Here is an 18,348-nt window from a genome sequence, read left to right as displayed (position 1 = left end):
TATGTATTCTTTTTTTTTTAAAATGAGAACATTTAAGTTCCATTCTCTTTGCAAATTTCAGTTACATAACAACAGACAATAACACAGTGTTACCAAATATAGTCACTCTATTTTGCCTTTGGTTTTCTAATCTAGGGGGATAGTTTGTTCGATGAGATATTATAGGGCAGAACACCAGCTCCCTCACCTGAAACAGCAATCTGAATTGCCCCTTCCCATGCTTTCTCAGTGCCACGGCTTATGGGATGAAGATGACATTACCGACAGTGGCGCCGACAAGGAAGAGTCAGATGATGAGCTGTCCCTCAGTCACAGCAGAAGGGACTCCTCTGATTCTCTGAAATCCATCAACCTGGCTGCATCCACGGAGTCAGTGCACGTGTCCTTCCCTGAGCAGCTGACGGCTGTCCGCAGGAAACGTTCGAACAGCAGCTCCCAGATATCCCACAGATCCAGCTTTTCTTCAAATAGGTCTCAAAGAGGTATCCCTGGGCTGGAAATACCCACTGGGGTTCTCGTTTTACTGGTGCCAGTGTATCTGGGGCAGGGAGTTTGTTGGGTGCTACCAAGCAGACAGATACTGTGATGTGAATTGAAGGTGCTTTGAAATCAGACCCGAATTCAAGTGCTGACTCAGCTGTGTGAGTGACCTGGGGCCGTCACATCATTGCTCTAAATGTCTAATTCCTTCTGGGACAAGGACTTCAGATAATTGTGAAAAGTGGCCAGCATAGTGCTAGGACCTAGTAAGTGTTGGGCATACAACAGTTTTAAAATCAGATCCACAGATTCTGCTGGGTGTGTCCAGAGTGCTGTAAATCACAATTTATTTCAAAAAGATATTTATATTTCATTGATGGGAACTTTCAGCTATACTATCTAATAATTTGCTCATGTATTCATTAATTTCTTACTAAGCAGTGAGTGCAATCAGAAAGTAAATATGCCTTACAGTTGCCACTCTAGGAGTAATTGGGCATTTGTATTTATAGCCCTCCTGTCTGAAACTTACCAAACACTTGTGTACAGTCATGCATTGTATGACTTTTAGATCAACGATGGACCGCATGTATGATGGTGGTCTACCATATAGGCTAGGTGGGTAGTAGGCTGTACCATCTAGATTTGTGTATACTCTGTGTTGTTCACACAACCACAAAATTGCCTACTGACACATTTCTCAGAATCTAGTACACCCATATAATGTATCATTAATTGGTGCATGACTATATTCATCTTCAGAATATACTTTTCAGGCAGATGCTGGAAGGTCCTCATATTCATTTTACAGTTAGAGAAATTAGGACATGAGAAAAGGGATGGGCCATGGACCCAATCTGAAAAACCTGCAACCTAGCCCCCCAGGTAGTACTAAAAAAGCTGCTCTTCCCATGTGTTTCTTCCTGGGACAAAGGTCACATAGCAATCCAGGGATGACTCAGCATTGGGTGTACAAATCCACAGATGCATTTTACCACCGAAGCAGAGTTGAGACAGCAGATCCTAAATGTCCAGTCACTGCTCTTACAGGCATGTGTGTTCTTCCCTCTGAGTCAGTTTCAAGCCATCCCTTTGCCATGTGGGCCCCAGGGACGCCTTTGATACCTATGTCAATTAGTCCGTGCCTCACAGTGCATCTTGGCTTCTTTTTATTCCTAGGCAGCACAAGCACCCGAAACAGCAGTCAAAAAGGAAGCAGCGTTTTGAGCATCAAGCAAAGAAGCAAAAGGGAACTTTATCTGGAAAAGCTTCAAGAACATTTAATCAGAGCAAAAGCACTTACCATAAAGAAGTAAGTGCATACAAACACTTGGGTTGGGGTTTTAGTTTAGGGCTGGGTGACTTTGGGAACTAATTGATAACAATCATTTCATATATACCAGAGGTGAAGAACAGAGAAGTGGCTTCTCATATCACAAATATCCTCTTAAGGAAGAAAAAAATGATAATATTTTTAAAAATCACTTTTCAATAAGTGTGATTCATTATTACATTCATTGCATTTAGAAGCACACATTTTCTATTTGAACAGGATAAATAGATAATCTCAGAAGCTCACAGTATGTAATTCCAAGCATTTTCATGGAAAAGACTACTAGATAGAGAGGAATTTATTGTCAAAGCCGGAAGGGCCTTAGACATACATTCTCATCCTAGAGAGGAGAAACTGAGGCACATGGTGGGGAAATGGTTTGTCATTGGCATATAGCCGGTCTCCAACAAAGTGCACAGGTTCTTCCCAAGTGTCAGGGCTGCAGACCAATAGCAGATGAGGAGGCAACATAGAGGACATGCAGCAGGGCTGGTCCTGAATATGGGCTCTGAGGCCAGGAGGGCCATCCACACCTGAACATGGCCTTGAACTGAAGGTAAAACCCAGAGCACAGTAAAGATAAGGCAGCAGCTAGACAGACAAGCCAGAGCCAGGAGGACATGGTAACTAAGGACAGAGCTAAGTGAACTCAAAGCCCAGGGTACTCCCTGGGAACCACGAGAAGAGAGGCCCAGGACCCACATGGGGGAAGGGCAGGGCTGCCTAGCCATGGCCTGGCACCTGGTCAGCACTTCAGGTCTGAGCACCCCGGTGTATTCCCATGTATTTCTCAGTCCAGCCGTATGCCTCGGGTCTTATTACTACCTTCTTTTACAGAAGATGAAATGAAAACAAGGAGCATTAAGTAGCATGCTCAAGGTCTCATAGGTGCAGAGTAAATGAATCAGGTGACAAACCAGGCACCTAAATTTCAGGGCTTTATATCACTGTATCACAAGAGAAAAGGTGTGTGCTCTTGCCTTGGCAGTAAACTTGTATGCACTCTGTTCCAGCAGGAGCCACCCCACAGCAGGACTGTCCCGAGGCTGAGAGAGGGAGGTATAATCCTTTTGGAAAGAGGAATAGAATGACTGTAGAATCTGGTCATTTCTCCACTTGTGCCTCTCCTGAAGCAAGGGGTGGGGGTCTCTGTTTTGCAGGACTCTGCAAATATATGTGCCCATCAAACAGTTCTTCTACAACCTCATCCACCCAGACTACAGCGCCGTGACCGATGTATATGTGCTTATGTTCCTGGCTGACACTGTTGACTTCATCATCATCGTCTTTGGCTTTTGGGCCTTCGGGGTAGGTAAAGGCTACCATGCACCCAATGACTAATAGTGATGTGTCCTGTGAAATGCCACTCAGGCCTGAACCTGTTGTCTCTTTCCCAGAAACACTCAGCAGCGGCGGACATCACCTCTTCTCTGTCCGAGGACCAGGTGCCCGGGCCGTTTCTGGTGATGGTCCTCATTCAGTTTGGAACCATGGTGGTGGACCGAGCACTGTACCTCAGAAAGACTGTATTGGGAAAGGTCATTTTTCAGGTCATTCTTGTGTTTGGAATTCACTTCTGGATGTTCTTCATCTTGCCTGTAGTGACTGAGAGGTAAGGACTTTGGAAACTGTTGCCGCTGGTTAAGATGGGTTGGACATGGAGATTTACAAAGAGTAGCCAAAAATTTGATAGGGAAAGGCCTGGTAAGATCCTGGAGGCTGCTAATACCGGCTTTCCCTCTATCACCTTGAACCCTAAGCATCTTCTGTGTTAACCTTCAGTTCTCCAAGGACACCACGTCCTCCCAAATCTCAGAGCCCTTCCACTCCCTCCCCTTCTCTTCTGCCTCCAACCCACAGTGCCTCTTCTTTGTCACTCTTTAGATCTCAGTCCAGGCGTTACTTTTCCCAGGTCTTCTCACCCCACGCCTCAAACTTGGTGCTTAATGCATGAACGAATGAATGTGTCAATCGATAACAGAAAAATAAGGGAGACAACTATAAATAGGAGCTGTTAGGTTATGATAGTAAAGGGTCCACAGAAGGGGAACATGGACTGGTCCATATGATGTAGTAAGAATGATATTTTTAATAAACATCATTAAAAGTCTTTGTTTTTAATATGAATTTGATCTTATACACCAGAGTCATTCATAGCCAAGCCTTAAGAATAACATGTCAATAAGCCTGGCTAATTGGAAGTGTGAACGTAAATGGATTGAACTTTACAACATTATGGTTGTACATTTTTCTTTTTGAGCTTTAATTTTGGACAGAGTAGCAGCAGCATCCACATTGTGAGAAAACGTTAATAGTAAATTTACTTAACAGTAATTTATTTTATTTATGGCTTAAACAACTGACTAATGCACTAATACCTTAGAGGCACCATTCATAGGATTTTTTTTATTACCCTACCTTTTGCCTTTGAAGTGATCAACTATACATAGTGAATTTTTTAGAATTGACTGAATTGACTTAAATGCTAGAGGGGCAATTAGGCTTTTGTTAAAATCCTAAACTGGTATCCTTTTACCAGAAGAGGAGTCCATGCCCTCACTTTTCTGAATATTTCTGTTTTAGGAAATTCAGCCAGAACCTGGTTGCTCAGCTTTGGTACTTTGTGAAATGTGTTTACTTTGGGTTGTCTGCCTACCAAATCCGTTGTGGCTACCCAACACGAGTGCTTGGAAACTTCCTCACAAAGAGCTACAATTACGTCAACCTCTTCCTGTTTCAAGGGTAAGGACACACGCTGTGTGCCATAGTCACTCCAGAGGAGAGGCTGCCAAGTGAAAGGCATTCTGCTTCCTACCTGGGAAGGAACAGGAAGAGGAAGAGTGCTGATGTACAGGAATGAAACTCTTACAGTATTTAGCAAAAGAACAGATATGCTTCTTGAAATACCTTTCTATGTGTAGCTGCCACACACCTGGCCAGGATGTTGTTCTGGGATCATCCACATGGGTTAATTTTTTGTTTCTATATCCTGCATAATTACTGTGATAATATTTTGGGATTCATGATCATTAAGTATAAATACATTTCTGGGCACAATGAAACAGAATATTTGGAACCTAGACTATTCCAAAATACCTTTGGAATTTTGCATGTACAATAAGTCCATCCATTGAATAGGCCATTTATTCCCCCTAACATCAGTGGGAATGCCACGTGACTTGCTTATTCCTGGTAGTAAGTTAGCTGCCGAAGGAAGCATATTGCTCTTCCATTTGAGCATTTCATTGGTAGCATCTCCTCTCTGTTTGCTCAGAAATCAGACATAAAAATCAGACCGACTACATAAAAAGTCAGTCTGCTCCTGGCATGGTTGGCTCCTACTTAGCACCAAATCTGGGGGCTAGGGACTTGTTCATAAAAGCGGTATTGAGCATGCTCAGATGTCAGGAACCTACAGTGTGGAACAGTGTTTCACTTAGTGCTCCTGTATGGGGGCTGATAGTTCTTCCCTGTGTTGAATTAGTGCTTGCTGGACAAAGCTGTGTAGCCCACAGGAGAATACCAAGTGGTAACCCAAGCTGTTGTAAGGCCTGTGGAATGAACCCAGACCCTCCAGCCTGGGAGAAGTTGTCAGTCAAGAAACAGGGAGCTGTCCCCAGACTTGAGAGGAGCTCAGGCCAACCCATTCCCAATTGAAATATAAGAGACTGAGCCAGCGTCCTGTTGGCCTTAGTCATCTAGCAAGTCTACTGTGTGCCCCCAATGACATGTCCTGTTTCCTGTGATGGCTCTCATTTGCCCTGGTTTTCACTTAAAGATATATTAACTTTCCCAGCTCATTCAATAACAAAGCCCCAACAATTCAATAAGCCTGTGTCCAACAAATTATTGTAACATGAACAAATAAATGCTTACAAAAGCTAAATTATAGATATTTGCAGATGATATCATTTTATATATAGAAAATCCTAAAGACTTGCCCCCAAAAACTTGAGAACTAATCAATGAATTCAGTAAAGTTGCAGGATATAAAATCAACATACAGAAATCAGTTGTGATTCTACCACTAACAATGAAATATCTGAAAAAAAATAAAGAAAAACTTTCATTTACAATAACATCAAAAACAATAAAATACTTAGAAATAAATTTAACCAAAGAAGTGAAAGATTTGTACAATTTCTTATAAAAGAAATTGAAGAAGACACCTTTAAACACTTAAAAAGGGAATCCCAGTTTGTTAAGGCCATCAGCCAAAAAAGAAAGAAAGAAAAAAGGAACGGAAAATACCAATTCATTTTTTAGACTTCTAATGAAAAGCAGTTGTATTCCACGTTGGATTTTACCATAAGGGTCACCTTGAGAATTTTTTTCTAAGAGCTAAGAGCTAAAACATTAAGGAACTGCGTGAGTTCCCAGAGTTAGCTGGATATTGGGGGCCATCCCAGAACTGTCTCTCTGACAAGACGTGGTTTCTGCCAGGTTCCGCCTTGTTCCATTTTTGACTGAGCTAAGGGCTGTGATGGACTGGGTGTGGACAGACACGACCTTGAGCCTCTCCAGCTGGATCTGTGTGGAGGACATCTATGCTCACATATTCATCCTGAAGTGTTGGCGGGAGTCGGAAAAAGTAAGCCAATAAAAATGCCTTATCCCCATTTGTCTCTCTTAGATACAGACCGGTTATAAGATTAATGTGAACTTTTGCAAGTTTTGTGGCCAAATAAATGGAGACAGGGACAAAACTACAAGGACTTATAAATGTCCTATTGACTTTCACCCCACTAGAGTTGGGAATTTTGGATATACTGCTGTCTTAGCAATAGCATCCAGATGTGCTCTTCTTTTGGCCACTGTGTATTGTAGTTATTTTTAAAAGAAGAAATTATATACTGCCGTGTGACTCAATAATTCTTAAATGACTCATTGGGGAACAGGAGGAAATTTGCTATGGTGGAAAAAAGTGGGGTGAGGTAGCTTGGACTCAGGCTCACCACCTGATGTCCTTTTTGATGAGGGACAGACAATGTTACTGCTTTGTGCAGAGGAAATTGAAGTGCAAATACTTCATTATTCTGCCAGGTTGAATATTAAGATTAAAAATAGAATTACAGTTATTTATAGGATTCTCAAGTTTAACTCATGAAGCAGGAATCTCTTGCATAATAACAATAGAAATACTCAAGCAACATAGCTGAGGTGGTATGAAATGTCATTTTTTCTCATCTCTTTGAAAAAGTCCCCTCTAGTCCGTGTAATCTCTGTATTCTGCAGTTTCTTCTGGGAATTGTAGTCATGGGGTCATTTGCTCCATAGCCTCTGTGTTTCGGGCATTTGTGGGAGTGAAGGAGATGGGGCTGGTAGTATACTTACAATTGTATTAGCTTTTCCTGATTTTTAAGGTACAAGAGAACTGATATAATGACAGAACATGAGAGCCAATCTACCAAAGAGACATAGAGGGTAGAAATCAGGGCGACAAAAGGTATGGAAATCATGTCATATGAAAACAAGGAGGAAGTACCAAGAATTATTTAGTCTGAAGTTTAAAAAAAAGGGGGGCAACCTATTTGAAATATTGGAAAATAGATTACAATTTTGAATTAATTTGTAAGATCCAAGAAAAGTAGACAAAAGCTCCAGTAAGTTTCAATGGAACATAAAGATCTTCCTAAGAATCACAGAAAAGAAACTGAAGACACCTTTAAACATTTAAAAAGGGAATCCCCATTTGTTAAAACCATTAAAAAAAAAAAAAGGAAATCTTACCCTTTGCAACAGCATGGAGAGTATTATGCTGTCAGAGGGGAGGAGGACTGGGGGGCTGTGCAAAAAAAGTGAAGGGATTAAGCAAAAAAAAAAAAAAAGAGAGAGAGAGAAACCTCATAGACACAGACAACAGCATGGTGATTACTGTGATTACCAGAGGGAAGGGGGGTGGGGGTGGTAGAAGAGGGTATAAGAGGGATAAATGGTGATGAGTTTGACTTGGGGTGGGAAACACACAATACAATATACAGATGATGTATTATAGAATTGTATACCTGAAACCTATATAATTTTACTAACAAATGTCACCCCAATAAATTAAATTTAAAAAAAGAAATAAAAGCCTCATTTTAATGTATCACCTTAATTTAAATATATGCTTCTACCTTATGCTAAGTCTATGGCTATTTAAATCACACATGGTAAAACATCTGGAGAAATCTGGGTATGTGAGAGGTAAGTATTAGGGAGTCTAAGTGAATCTGACACTAGTTTCTACTTCATCCCGTAAGAGACTGAAACATTACCAGTAACTATCACTTTTCTAGTATGAAGCAGAAGAGTATGCTTCTTTTAAAAGTAACTTTTCTTGGGGATTATTCCATATTGAATGTAATATATTCCTGGGGTTTCATGAACGCACTTTATGAAGAAACAACAATTTCCTGAGAGGCCCGTGTTGGCATGAGCACACACAATGCAAGCCACTCGCTCCTAGTCATATTTTACTATGATTTCCATGCAGCCACTTTCCCAAACATTATTTTTTAACATGCTTCTATTAACTTTAGGAAGAGGAAGGGAGAGGGAAAGAGGGATAGAAACATCAATGATGAGAATCACAGATTGGCTGCCTCCCGCACGCCCCCTACTGGGGATCAGCCCGCAACCTGGGCATGTGTCCTGACCGGGAATCAAACTGTGACCTCCTGGTTCATGGGTGGAGGCTCAACCACTGAGCAACACAGGCTGTGCCAAAACACTTTAAGAAGCTGTTTGGAAATGCAGCATGACCAGAACTGCAAACTGGAACTCTTGGTCAAGAGTTGGCTCGCCTAGGAAAGGGGTGATGGGGCAGCATAGAACAGGAAGGTGACAGTTGCTTTGAAAGTGAAGGGAAAGAGAGCCTCATAATTAGAGAGAGGCCAAAGGTCTTAGCCCTGTTTTGCCCTGGGAAATGCATGGAGAGGTGAGCAGGGAAGGGGGAGGAGGGATGGGGATTACTGGGAGCTTTTCGAGGGGAACCTCAAAGATATTGGCCTTCGGGAGAGGAACCAGCATGGTCCCACAACAGGCAGAAGAGACTCAAACTGCTCTTGACAGAGAATAGATAAATCTCCTTTAACTCACCAAGTTCTCCATTATGTAATACTAGGGTGCTGTTGGAGTGGGTTAAGTGACCCATTGTCTAAACTGGCCTTGCTGAGAAAATAATGAAAAAGCAAATCTATGGTATATGAATAGTATTTCCAAATTTTAAATATTTTAGTTTTTCTTTTAAAATAGAAAAATTTAAACCATAATATCAAATTCCAATGCAAAGATATTAAAATACTGTCCTTAACATGAACCTCACCCAACTTCACAGCAGAATCACTTAGAAGCATTATCTTTCGCGCACTGAGTCAATAATGCTTTCCATACTGACTCTGACCTGCCCTCCAGTCCAGCTTGTGTCCTCATGGTTCCAAGCCCATATTCAGGAGCTACTCAGTGTCAAAGCTTGGAGAGCCCTTTAGCAGTGAGTGTCCTTTAAAGTCCCCAGAGAGGTCTCTGCAGGCTTCCAGTCCTTTCTCTTAGTTTGTAACCCAGAGCTCAGTGCCTACAGGTAGAATGTACATTATTTTTTCTTGCCCTAACCCAGTGGTTGGCAAACTGCGGCTACTGGATAGGGGCTTAATCACAAGGAACAACAACAGCCTGTAATTATTGGAATTGAGAGTCTAGGTCAGTGGTCGGCAAACTCATTAGTCAACAGAGCCACAGTTTGCCAACCACTGCCCTAACCTACTGAAATGAACTCATCCTAATGGAGTGTAAGCCCCAGGTAGGGAAGGGGGACAGCTGCCAGATTATATATGTAGCCTAAGTTCAGGGGTCACCCTGGAAGGAAAATAGGTCACTGAGAAGCAACATTTAAGCAAGGAATGTGCATAGAGAGCTGGAGCACTTTTAATATCAGACAGCAAAGCAGGCACCTTCCACCTTGCCCATAGCCTCTAAGACAGAGCTTAGTGGGTCCCTTAGTAAAGCAAATGGAAGTGATTCCAGCCCTACCAAGTGCTCTTGTCACGCAAGTCCCTTGCGTGACACACACACCTACCACCACCCCCAAGCCCACCCTCTCAGCATAGCACCCAAGCAGAGGCCCCTGTGGAGTCACAATACCAAGAGGACTGTGCCGATCCTTCAGATCTTATGGCATGCCTTGAACAACATTGTTTTGACAACACGTGATTAATGAAGTGAAAAATGTTTTTCCACCCACTAGGGGGGAGAAGGGCTCAGCTGAAAGGCACAGCTTTTGAATGCTCAGGAATTTAAAGTAAAATGTCTTTCTCCCGCATGATCCCATAAAACCATAGGCTTTATTCAGCACAGTATTTGATCCGTTTGTCCTGAGGTTTAGCACCAACAAAACCCACCGAACAATTTTAAGGAGAAAGTCACTGAGGTCCTGTTGGTCCCTCATGGCACCGTGGTGGGGACGTGTAGGGAGCTCATCACATCTTCATGTCACTACCTAACTTGGTTCCCAGATTGGGACAAGGTTGCTCCCCCACATCAGAGCAAACAGAGCAGAATCAGGACTAAATCGAGTCCCAACCCCATGAGACGAGCACTCGTCCACCCCACCTGCTTCTCAGGGGACAGTGGCCTGAGCCTTGTGTGAACTCTTCTGTTGCAGAGATACCCTCAGCCCCGGGGGCAGAAGAAGAAGAAAGTGGTGAAGTACGGCATGGGAGGCATGATCATCGTTCTGCTCATCTGTATTGTCTGGTTTCCTCTTCTCTTCATGTCTTTGATCAAATCTGTCGCTGGGGTGATCAACCAGCCCCTAGATGTCTCGGTCACAATTACCCTGGGTGGTTACCAGGTAATGGCTGTGCACTTCCTCCAGGTTTCGCTCACCTGCAAGTACCTTACCTCACATAGTACTCTTTCCTGATAACCCCCTACAGGACATGTATTTAGAGTTTGCCAATCCACATTTCCTATCTAAATTTTGACTTCTCAGCAAATCTGTGATGTTTGAAATAAGGGGCAGAAGGCAGTGAAAGGAGAGGTCTGTTCTGGTTTGGGATGCAGGAATAATCACTTCAGAAAGAGCTTGCTGAGGCGAGTTGTCCCTGGGTGCTCAGTAGGTGACATCCTATGCAAACCTTTTCCCTTTGACCCTGGAGGCAGAGAAGAGCTTCAGAATATTCACAACACTGTGTATCTTGTTTTCCAGCCTATTTTCACAATGAGTGCCCAGCAAAGCCAGCTGAAAGTTATGGACAATGCCAAGTTTAAAGCCTTTATAAAAGCTTTCTCTAGTGACACTGTAAGTAAATGTGTATAATAGATTTCTATGAAGAGCTTTCATCAAGGTGAGCTGAGGGGTTGTCATATTATTCACTATTTTGCCATGGCCTGGGAGGGGGAATTTTCAGAGATTTTCAGCTGTACACAACAGATTCCTACCCACTGGCCACTTTGATAATCAAAGACATCATTTCTATATTATTGGATGTGTTAATAATCATAATTTTATTTCAGAATATTTCAATGTAAGCTCAACAGGGGTTGATCCTTTTAAAATATTTTCAATTTTTAAAGTTTTGGTAGATATTTATTCTTTTGACTGGTTGGTCTATTCTGAAAATCTACCCTAATGAAGTAATTAAAAATATAGGAAAAGCACTATGTTCGTACCTACTTTTGACAACATTCCTTGTATTAACAAAACTGGAAGCAGCTTGAGGATTCAACAAGTAGGGACTGGTTGAATAAGTCATGGCATGCGTATGTAGTGAATTTGATTAGCTCTGACTACCCTAGGGTGGTCGTAGTAGAAGAAGGGGCTTTATATTTTCTTTACATACTTTGTATTTTCTTTACATATGATGTTGTCTGAATATTTTCCAAGCTACTTCTGTAATAAAAAAAATAATCATTACCTTTTATAATTAAAATTTTCTTTAAAAATAATTTTTATAGATGTTTAAAAATATGGCTTTTTTATTTTAGAGAGAAGAAGGAAGAGGAAGAGAGAGAAAAAAACATCGATGAGAGAGAACCATCCATTGGTTGCCTCCACTTGCCCCCTACTGGGGATCCTGCAACCCAGGCTTGTGTCCTGACGGAATGGAACCAGTGACCTCTTGGTTCATGAGTTGACGCTCAACTATTGAGCAATACCAGCTTGGCTACAATTAATATTTATTATTTAATTTTTACAAAGGGATTAGGCAGTCCTGGCTGGTGTAGCTCAGTAGTTAGAGCATTGGCCTGTACACCAGAGGGTCTTGGGTTCAATTCCTTGTCAACGGCCAGTATCTGGGTTGCATGTTCAATCCCCATCCCTGGTTGGGGTACCTGTGGGAGGCAGCCAATCAATGTGTCTCTCTCATATCGATACTTCTCTCCCCTCCCTCTACCCTCTCCCTTCCCCTCTCTCTGAAAAAAATCAATGGACAAAATATCCTCACTCCTCAAGTGAGGATTTTTTTTTAAAGTGATTGGGTAAACAGAGGCTTTTCTCTTTTGTAAAATTATTGGTCTCTGATGCACACTATCAAAACCTACCTTGAGGGATGAACATCTGTGAGGACAGAGCCAGGATTCCTGGGTCAATGAAATTTGATTCTCTCATGAGAGAGACATTTCCCAAGAGTTGATAAATTTTCTTCTTAGTGGGAAGGAAAAAAAAAACCACTAAGTCATCTGATTTGCCTTTACTGTTTAATTTGAGTGATTCCATAGCTGTATTGGTGTGGCAGCATCGCCACTGGGCTTTGATGATGTCACTGGGAGGGGAATAAAGTCAGTGCAATGGGACACCAAGATAATCTTTATAGAAATGTTCCTTTCAAGGAGGAAAATGATCTCTATACAGTCAGTTAAGAGGAAGAGTAATAACTTTCTTTATGCATCATTGTGTATGTGATCTATTTATGCATGTGTATTTGTGTGCATATAGGGTGCTATGCAATTTCTGGAAAATTATGAAAAAGAAGACATAACAGTAGCAGAACTGGAAGGAAACTCAAATTCTTTATGGACCATCAGCCCTCCCAGTAAGCAGAAAATGATACACGAACTCCTGGACCCCAATAGTAGCTTCTCTGTTGTTTTTTCATGGAGTATTCAGAGGTAGTTACTGTATTTCCATGCATAATTTCCCCTTTTCCCCAATCTAAACTCGGGGTGGGGTGGGGAGCATAAAATATAGAAAAAATATATTAATGTGGATCTCAGTTCACATTACACCTTGGGAACATTCATTCAGTGCTACAGCTAACATTTTTGTTTATTAAATAATGGTTTGCCTGGGAATCATTGACAAAACTAAAACTTATTACATTTCCTTTTTTCTACTAAGTTTCTTTTTTTTTTCTAATTATCACCCGAGGAAATTTTTAATTGATTTTTAGAAAGAGATAGGAGAGAGAGAGAGAGAGAGAGAGAGAGAGAGAGAGAGAGAGAGAGAGGTGAGAGAGAAACATCAATCAGTTGCCTCCCATACATGCCCCAATAGGGGACTGAACCCACAACCTAGGTATGTCACCCAGACTGGAAATCAAATCTACAACCTTTTGGTGTACAGGACAATGCTCAACCAACTAGGCCACTGGGCCAGGGCTAAATTCCATTTCAAAGAGAGACTGGCTTTGAGTTCTGTGAGCAAGATAGAAAGGTAGAGAGAAAAGAGGGCAATGACTCATAAAATGAAACAGAACCTGGATGTATTGTAAGATTTCCCTAAAAAGTTGAAGTTTGGCCTTTTTTATGATCTTTTTCTTTTCTTTTTTTGTTTTACTGAATTTATTCATAAAACCATACAGGTTTCAGTGTACAACTCAATAAAACATCACCTGCACACTGCACCATGCAACCATTGCCCCACGCAAAGTATCTTTCAGTCCATATTCCCTATCCCACCCTCCTTTGCCCTCCACCAACCTCCCACCCCCCTTTCCTCTGGCCATCACCACACTGTTGTCTGTGTCTATGTGTTATGTACATGTCTTTGCTTAATTTCTTCACTTTCTGCCATTGAAAATTTGGTCTTAATAATAAAGAATGTGCAGCCTTTGGAACCCCGGCTTCTCACTTGCATCTCTCCAATATCCAGGGAGCCCTAGCAGATCTTTCCTCCAAGCGTGAGATGTGAGAGCAGCTTGGCAGACCCAGGAGAGGAGAGCTGAGGGAAATTGCTCTTCACCGAACCTGAGCCAATGGCCAGCATGTGGCCGCTACTTCACCTGTTTAGACAGAGCATGTCTTAGAAAAACTTCTGGCATCCCAACGCCAGACGTGTTAGGGAAACAATTCAGGGGCCTCAACACAATATACCAACTGATTAGTTTCTTACACCACAGTTGTGACTGAGGACTCTATACAAGTTTATTTGTCAATCAAACTTTAGGTTCATGTGGGTCCACAATTCCAGCTTCCTGGATGGAATTAAGAAAGAATTATGATAGGTACAGAAGAAAGCCTTCTAGAATCTAAAGTGCATTCACAAGGAAATAGTAAAGAAATATTCCAAAGGGGATAGTTCATAATGTAAAAGAGTTTCTTTAATTTTATTTTCTCCTTTAAATGCCCCAAATTCCTCACATGGAATTCTGTACTGCCAAAAAATTTACTTCTTAGCCTTTCTTTGAAGACCTACCAAAAAAATAACAACAACAGGAAACATCACCTTCTGATTGAACATTCTTTTTAAAATGTGGATTCCATTAGTCACCAGGAATACCAACTTCACTGGATTGACATAAAGAGGGTTTTGGAAATGCGTATCAGAGCAGCAGGACGCTTTCTCTTTTGCTCAGTAGACTGTGCCTCCTCCTCCTCTGCCATTTGTGTTAAACGTGTGTGTGGCCTCCCTGGGGTTTACTAACTTGGTTGTCTAAGAAACTGGACATAAAGCTGAGGTGGACAGGAAGGGCTGGGGTTGACAGTCGTGGACCCAATAAAACCTTGGTGAGATTAATAAAATTAAGAGTCAAGTGAGTTTATAATTTCTCTTCCAGACTTCTGAATAATCATTGACATTGATGTTTTGTGTTTTTTTCTTCACAGAAACATGAGTCTGGGTGCAAAAGCAGAAATAGCAACAGATAAGCTTTCTTTTCCTCTTAAAAATTTTACTCGAGAGAATATAGCTAAAATGATAGCTGGCAATGACACACAAAGTTCAACAACACCAGTGTAAGTTGATTGTTCTGTTATTATAGCTTGAATAGGTGTATGTACCTGGTAAAGAATCCCTACCTACGAATTCATCATATGCAAGAAATGCACTCATCATTCTTTGGTAACTCAAGTGGATTTCTGTTTGGGGGCCTTGTTGTGCTAGATTAAAGCAACTCTATCGTATTCCCTCTCGCTCTCTGTCCACCTAGCCAGGGAGTATTGCTCTCACCCCTGAGCAGCAAGCTGTGCTGTCATCTTCTGTAATCACCAAAAGCCAGGGGAAGACTCTGCAAGACCACTTTCCTATTGCTCCTGCCTCAGGGTCACTGAATGCCTAGCTAATGAATTGAGGGGGGGTGGGTAGACAAAAGGTAAACAGAAATTTGAGGAGGAAATTATATCTTAATATATTATCATGCCATATGAGTGCTCCATTTCAAACACATCCAAGCTGTGATGTTTAGATTCCAATATAAGAACTAGCAGCAGAAAAAAAGTGCTGTTGGTCTAAAACTGCTAAATGATGTCCACCAGCCACTTCCCAGTTCTGTGGCCAGTCTGCCCTGGCCCCATTTTTATGCTTTGAATGTGAGAACCACCATGATGCAACCCTCAGACAGATTCCTGACTAAAGCATCCTTTGTTAATCAATAAAGTTGAAGGTCCCTCGAAGATTGTCAGATCCTCCTCCATCACTTCCCAGATGCACAGACGATGGAATAACCCCCTCAGGTGACCCCACTCATCCCTGCAGAGGCAGGATAAGGTTCAGGTCACTAGTTCTCTCCTCACACCTCACTTGTATCACTAGATCAAATGCAGTCCACTTGATTATCAATATTTTTGAAATCCTAAAAATTAAAAGAGCGCTCAATGTTATTGATACAAATGACAGGCTCCTAGCAAGAAAGACAGCCCTTTGCTTCAGAAACAGTAACAGATATGGGGAAATCTCTGCAGCAGTTTTAAGGCATTAATTAGCTTGTGTATGGTGTTTAGATGAACACTGGGATAGAACCTGATGAATTTGTTTGGCCTCAGAGAATTCTGATTATAACCAATACCCATAAATGGTGGTGACTACACATTGTATAGACATATAAAGACTCTTGCCATTATTTGTTTGAAATAAGGTCAAAATAGCAATAAAAAATCAATTTTACGCAGGTAAAACAACTAAAACTCAATTACCTCTTTTTTTTTTCTTTATGCACAGGACTATAGAAAGGATCTACCCATATTATGTGAAAGCACCTAGTGATTCTAACTCCAAACCTATAAAGCAACTTTTATCTGGTAAGAATGAGAAGGAATCACTCAATCAATTCTTTTTAATCTTTCTTTTATTCAACACCTAGGGTTTGCATTTTTCAGCCTCTGTCAAACTTCTTTCCAGTTTTCTTTCCCCTGCAAGAGGCATAAGGCTCCTGGCTGTGATCACCAGCCAGAGGAGTCATTTGCTCACCTGGGATCCATGTTCTTCGTTTTCTTTTTTTGTTTATTGATATAGAACCTGGTTGACTCAAATTCATATTTAATGACTTATATTACTGCTTAGTCAGTCTGTTTACTTGTTTCTATTAGCAACCATATCTATGGCAGAAAACTGCCTCTTACAGTGTTAAATATGAAGACCCCACAATAAGAGCAATGAAAAGATAGTAGGAAATGTACTTGATTCAGCCCACAGGTGATTACATATCAATAGTAGTGCTCCAGGGACTGTGTTTTCCCCATACAACAGTGATGGGAATGAATTGATATCTAACTAGTTGTTGGAAAGATGCCCAGGTGATGGGTCTTTCCCTCTCTGGCTGTGACTCTGCTGCCCTGCACATGTAGCCACAGTGACTGACCTTTTTAGTAAAAAAGAGAAACCTCATACACAGCTAGGCCCACTCTTTCTTTTCACTTGCATTGTTAACATGGCCATGTGGACATCCTGGAATGATATGCTGTGGACCGGAACCAGGTTCTGCCATTTGAAGACTGTTATTTTAAATAAATCCCAAAATTCTCATGCTAACTTGATTTTATATTTTTTCTCTTCCAGAAAATAATTTCATGAATATCACCATCATTTTGTCCAGAGATAATACAACTAAATCTAATAGTGAGTGGTGGGTTCTCAATCTGACTGGAACTAGACTCTACAATCAGCATGCCCAGGCCTTAGAGCTGGTGGTCTTCAATGACAAAGTCAGCCCCCCCAGTCTGGGCTTCCTGGCTGGCTATGGGTAAGGACCCATTTAACAATGAACAGTTACAAGAGTCTATGTCTGCTAACCACTATGCTGAACTCATAAACTAATACAAAATGATATTAGATGTAAACTGTAATTGAAAAATATGCCCCCCCAAAAAGAAAACATTTCTGTTCTTTAAAAAGGAGTCTAAAAAAAATAAAAAAGGAGTCTACTTCTGTATCATATAAAGTTGAAGATGGGAAACCATTTATCTTCTTAAAATGTTCCAATTTTGTAGCTGAAATATTAAAATTCACAGATCATTGACCCTTCATCTTAAAAAATAAGGAACCAGAGTCCCAAAGATGTCCCAATCCTTGTGTGGCTCACACTGCTAATGATGGGACTAGAAGCTGTCTTTCCAGATTGTTAACCATATCTTCCTATTAAGCATAGTTTGATTGATGCACTTCAGTGTTTAAATTTAGAAATTAGCATAAATTTATCCTTCTTTGCTTAGATTTCCTTATGCCCTTAGTAGATATAGGATCATTAGAAACCATAGTTTTGGACAAGTCCAATGTTACCCTTTCACTACATTCTGATGCTTAAAATCCTAGGACACTGTCATATCCCCTACAAGTAGAAGAAGAAAGTTTTCCATTTTCCAGGATAAGCCTCTTAAGAAATCACTGTCTATCCAAAGTTTTATTATAAAATGAATCTCTGACAAATGCAGTATTATTAAAGTGAAAGGTGTTAGGTATAAAAAACTATACAGAGTACAATTGGATTGTACCAAATATATGATATGGTTGATGCATGTATTATATGCGGTAAAATCACCTGAAGTTCATACATGAAACTATTAAAATTAATAAATTCCAAAATGTGAGATTTAACAGGACTTTTCTTTTTCAAATCTTACAGTTCTGTAATGTGTAATTTTTTTAGAAAGAGCGTGAATTACCTTTTTTATCATAAAAAAGTAAATGTTTTCACCAGAGTAAAACTGTAAGCTTTGCTAAGTTTATCATATGTTCTATGGATTTGGAAAGAAAATGTTATGGTTTTCTTTTAGATGTGTTCTATTGACCATATTTAACTGGTAGCTACAATTTCTACTTTTTTTTTTTTTTCAGTATCATGGGACTGTATGCTTCAGTTGTCCTTGTGATTGGAAAGTTTGTCCGCGAGTTCTTCAGTGGGATT

General features: G+C 40.8%; 1 protein-coding gene across 1 annotated transcript in view; it reads left to right on the top strand.

Moving 5' to 3' along the window:
* Positions 1-18,348, top strand: part of PIEZO2 (piezo type mechanosensitive ion channel component 2) — a gene marked incomplete at its 3' end in the record, with an annotated part of 333,950 nt that extends 315,602 nt beyond the window's left edge. Inside the window, exons 41-53 of the mRNA XM_079783425.1 lie at positions 230-482; positions 1,660-1,792; positions 2,974-3,121; positions 3,211-3,425; positions 4,397-4,555; positions 6,257-6,404; positions 10,452-10,640; positions 10,998-11,090; positions 12,729-12,901; positions 14,837-14,965; positions 16,167-16,246; positions 17,004-17,187; positions 18,279-18,348. Coding sequence (XP_079639551.1) covers positions 230-482; positions 1,660-1,792; positions 2,974-3,121; positions 3,211-3,425; positions 4,397-4,555; positions 6,257-6,404; positions 10,452-10,640; positions 10,998-11,090; positions 12,729-12,901; positions 14,837-14,965; positions 16,167-16,246; positions 17,004-17,187; positions 18,279-18,348 — 1,974 coding nt within the window. The remainder of the gene's footprint in view (positions 1-229; positions 483-1,659; positions 1,793-2,973; positions 3,122-3,210; positions 3,426-4,396; positions 4,556-6,256; positions 6,405-10,451; positions 10,641-10,997; positions 11,091-12,728; positions 12,902-14,836; positions 14,966-16,166; positions 16,247-17,003; positions 17,188-18,278) is intronic.

Source organism: Cnephaeus nilssonii (assembly GCF_951640355.1).
Source record: "Cnephaeus nilssonii genome assembly, chromosome: 11".
NCBI classification, from domain to species: domain Eukaryota; kingdom Metazoa; phylum Chordata; class Mammalia; order Chiroptera; family Vespertilionidae; genus Cnephaeus; species Cnephaeus nilssonii.
Note: the sequence above shows the minus strand (reverse complement) of the source record. Positions and strands in the feature narration are given on the sequence as shown.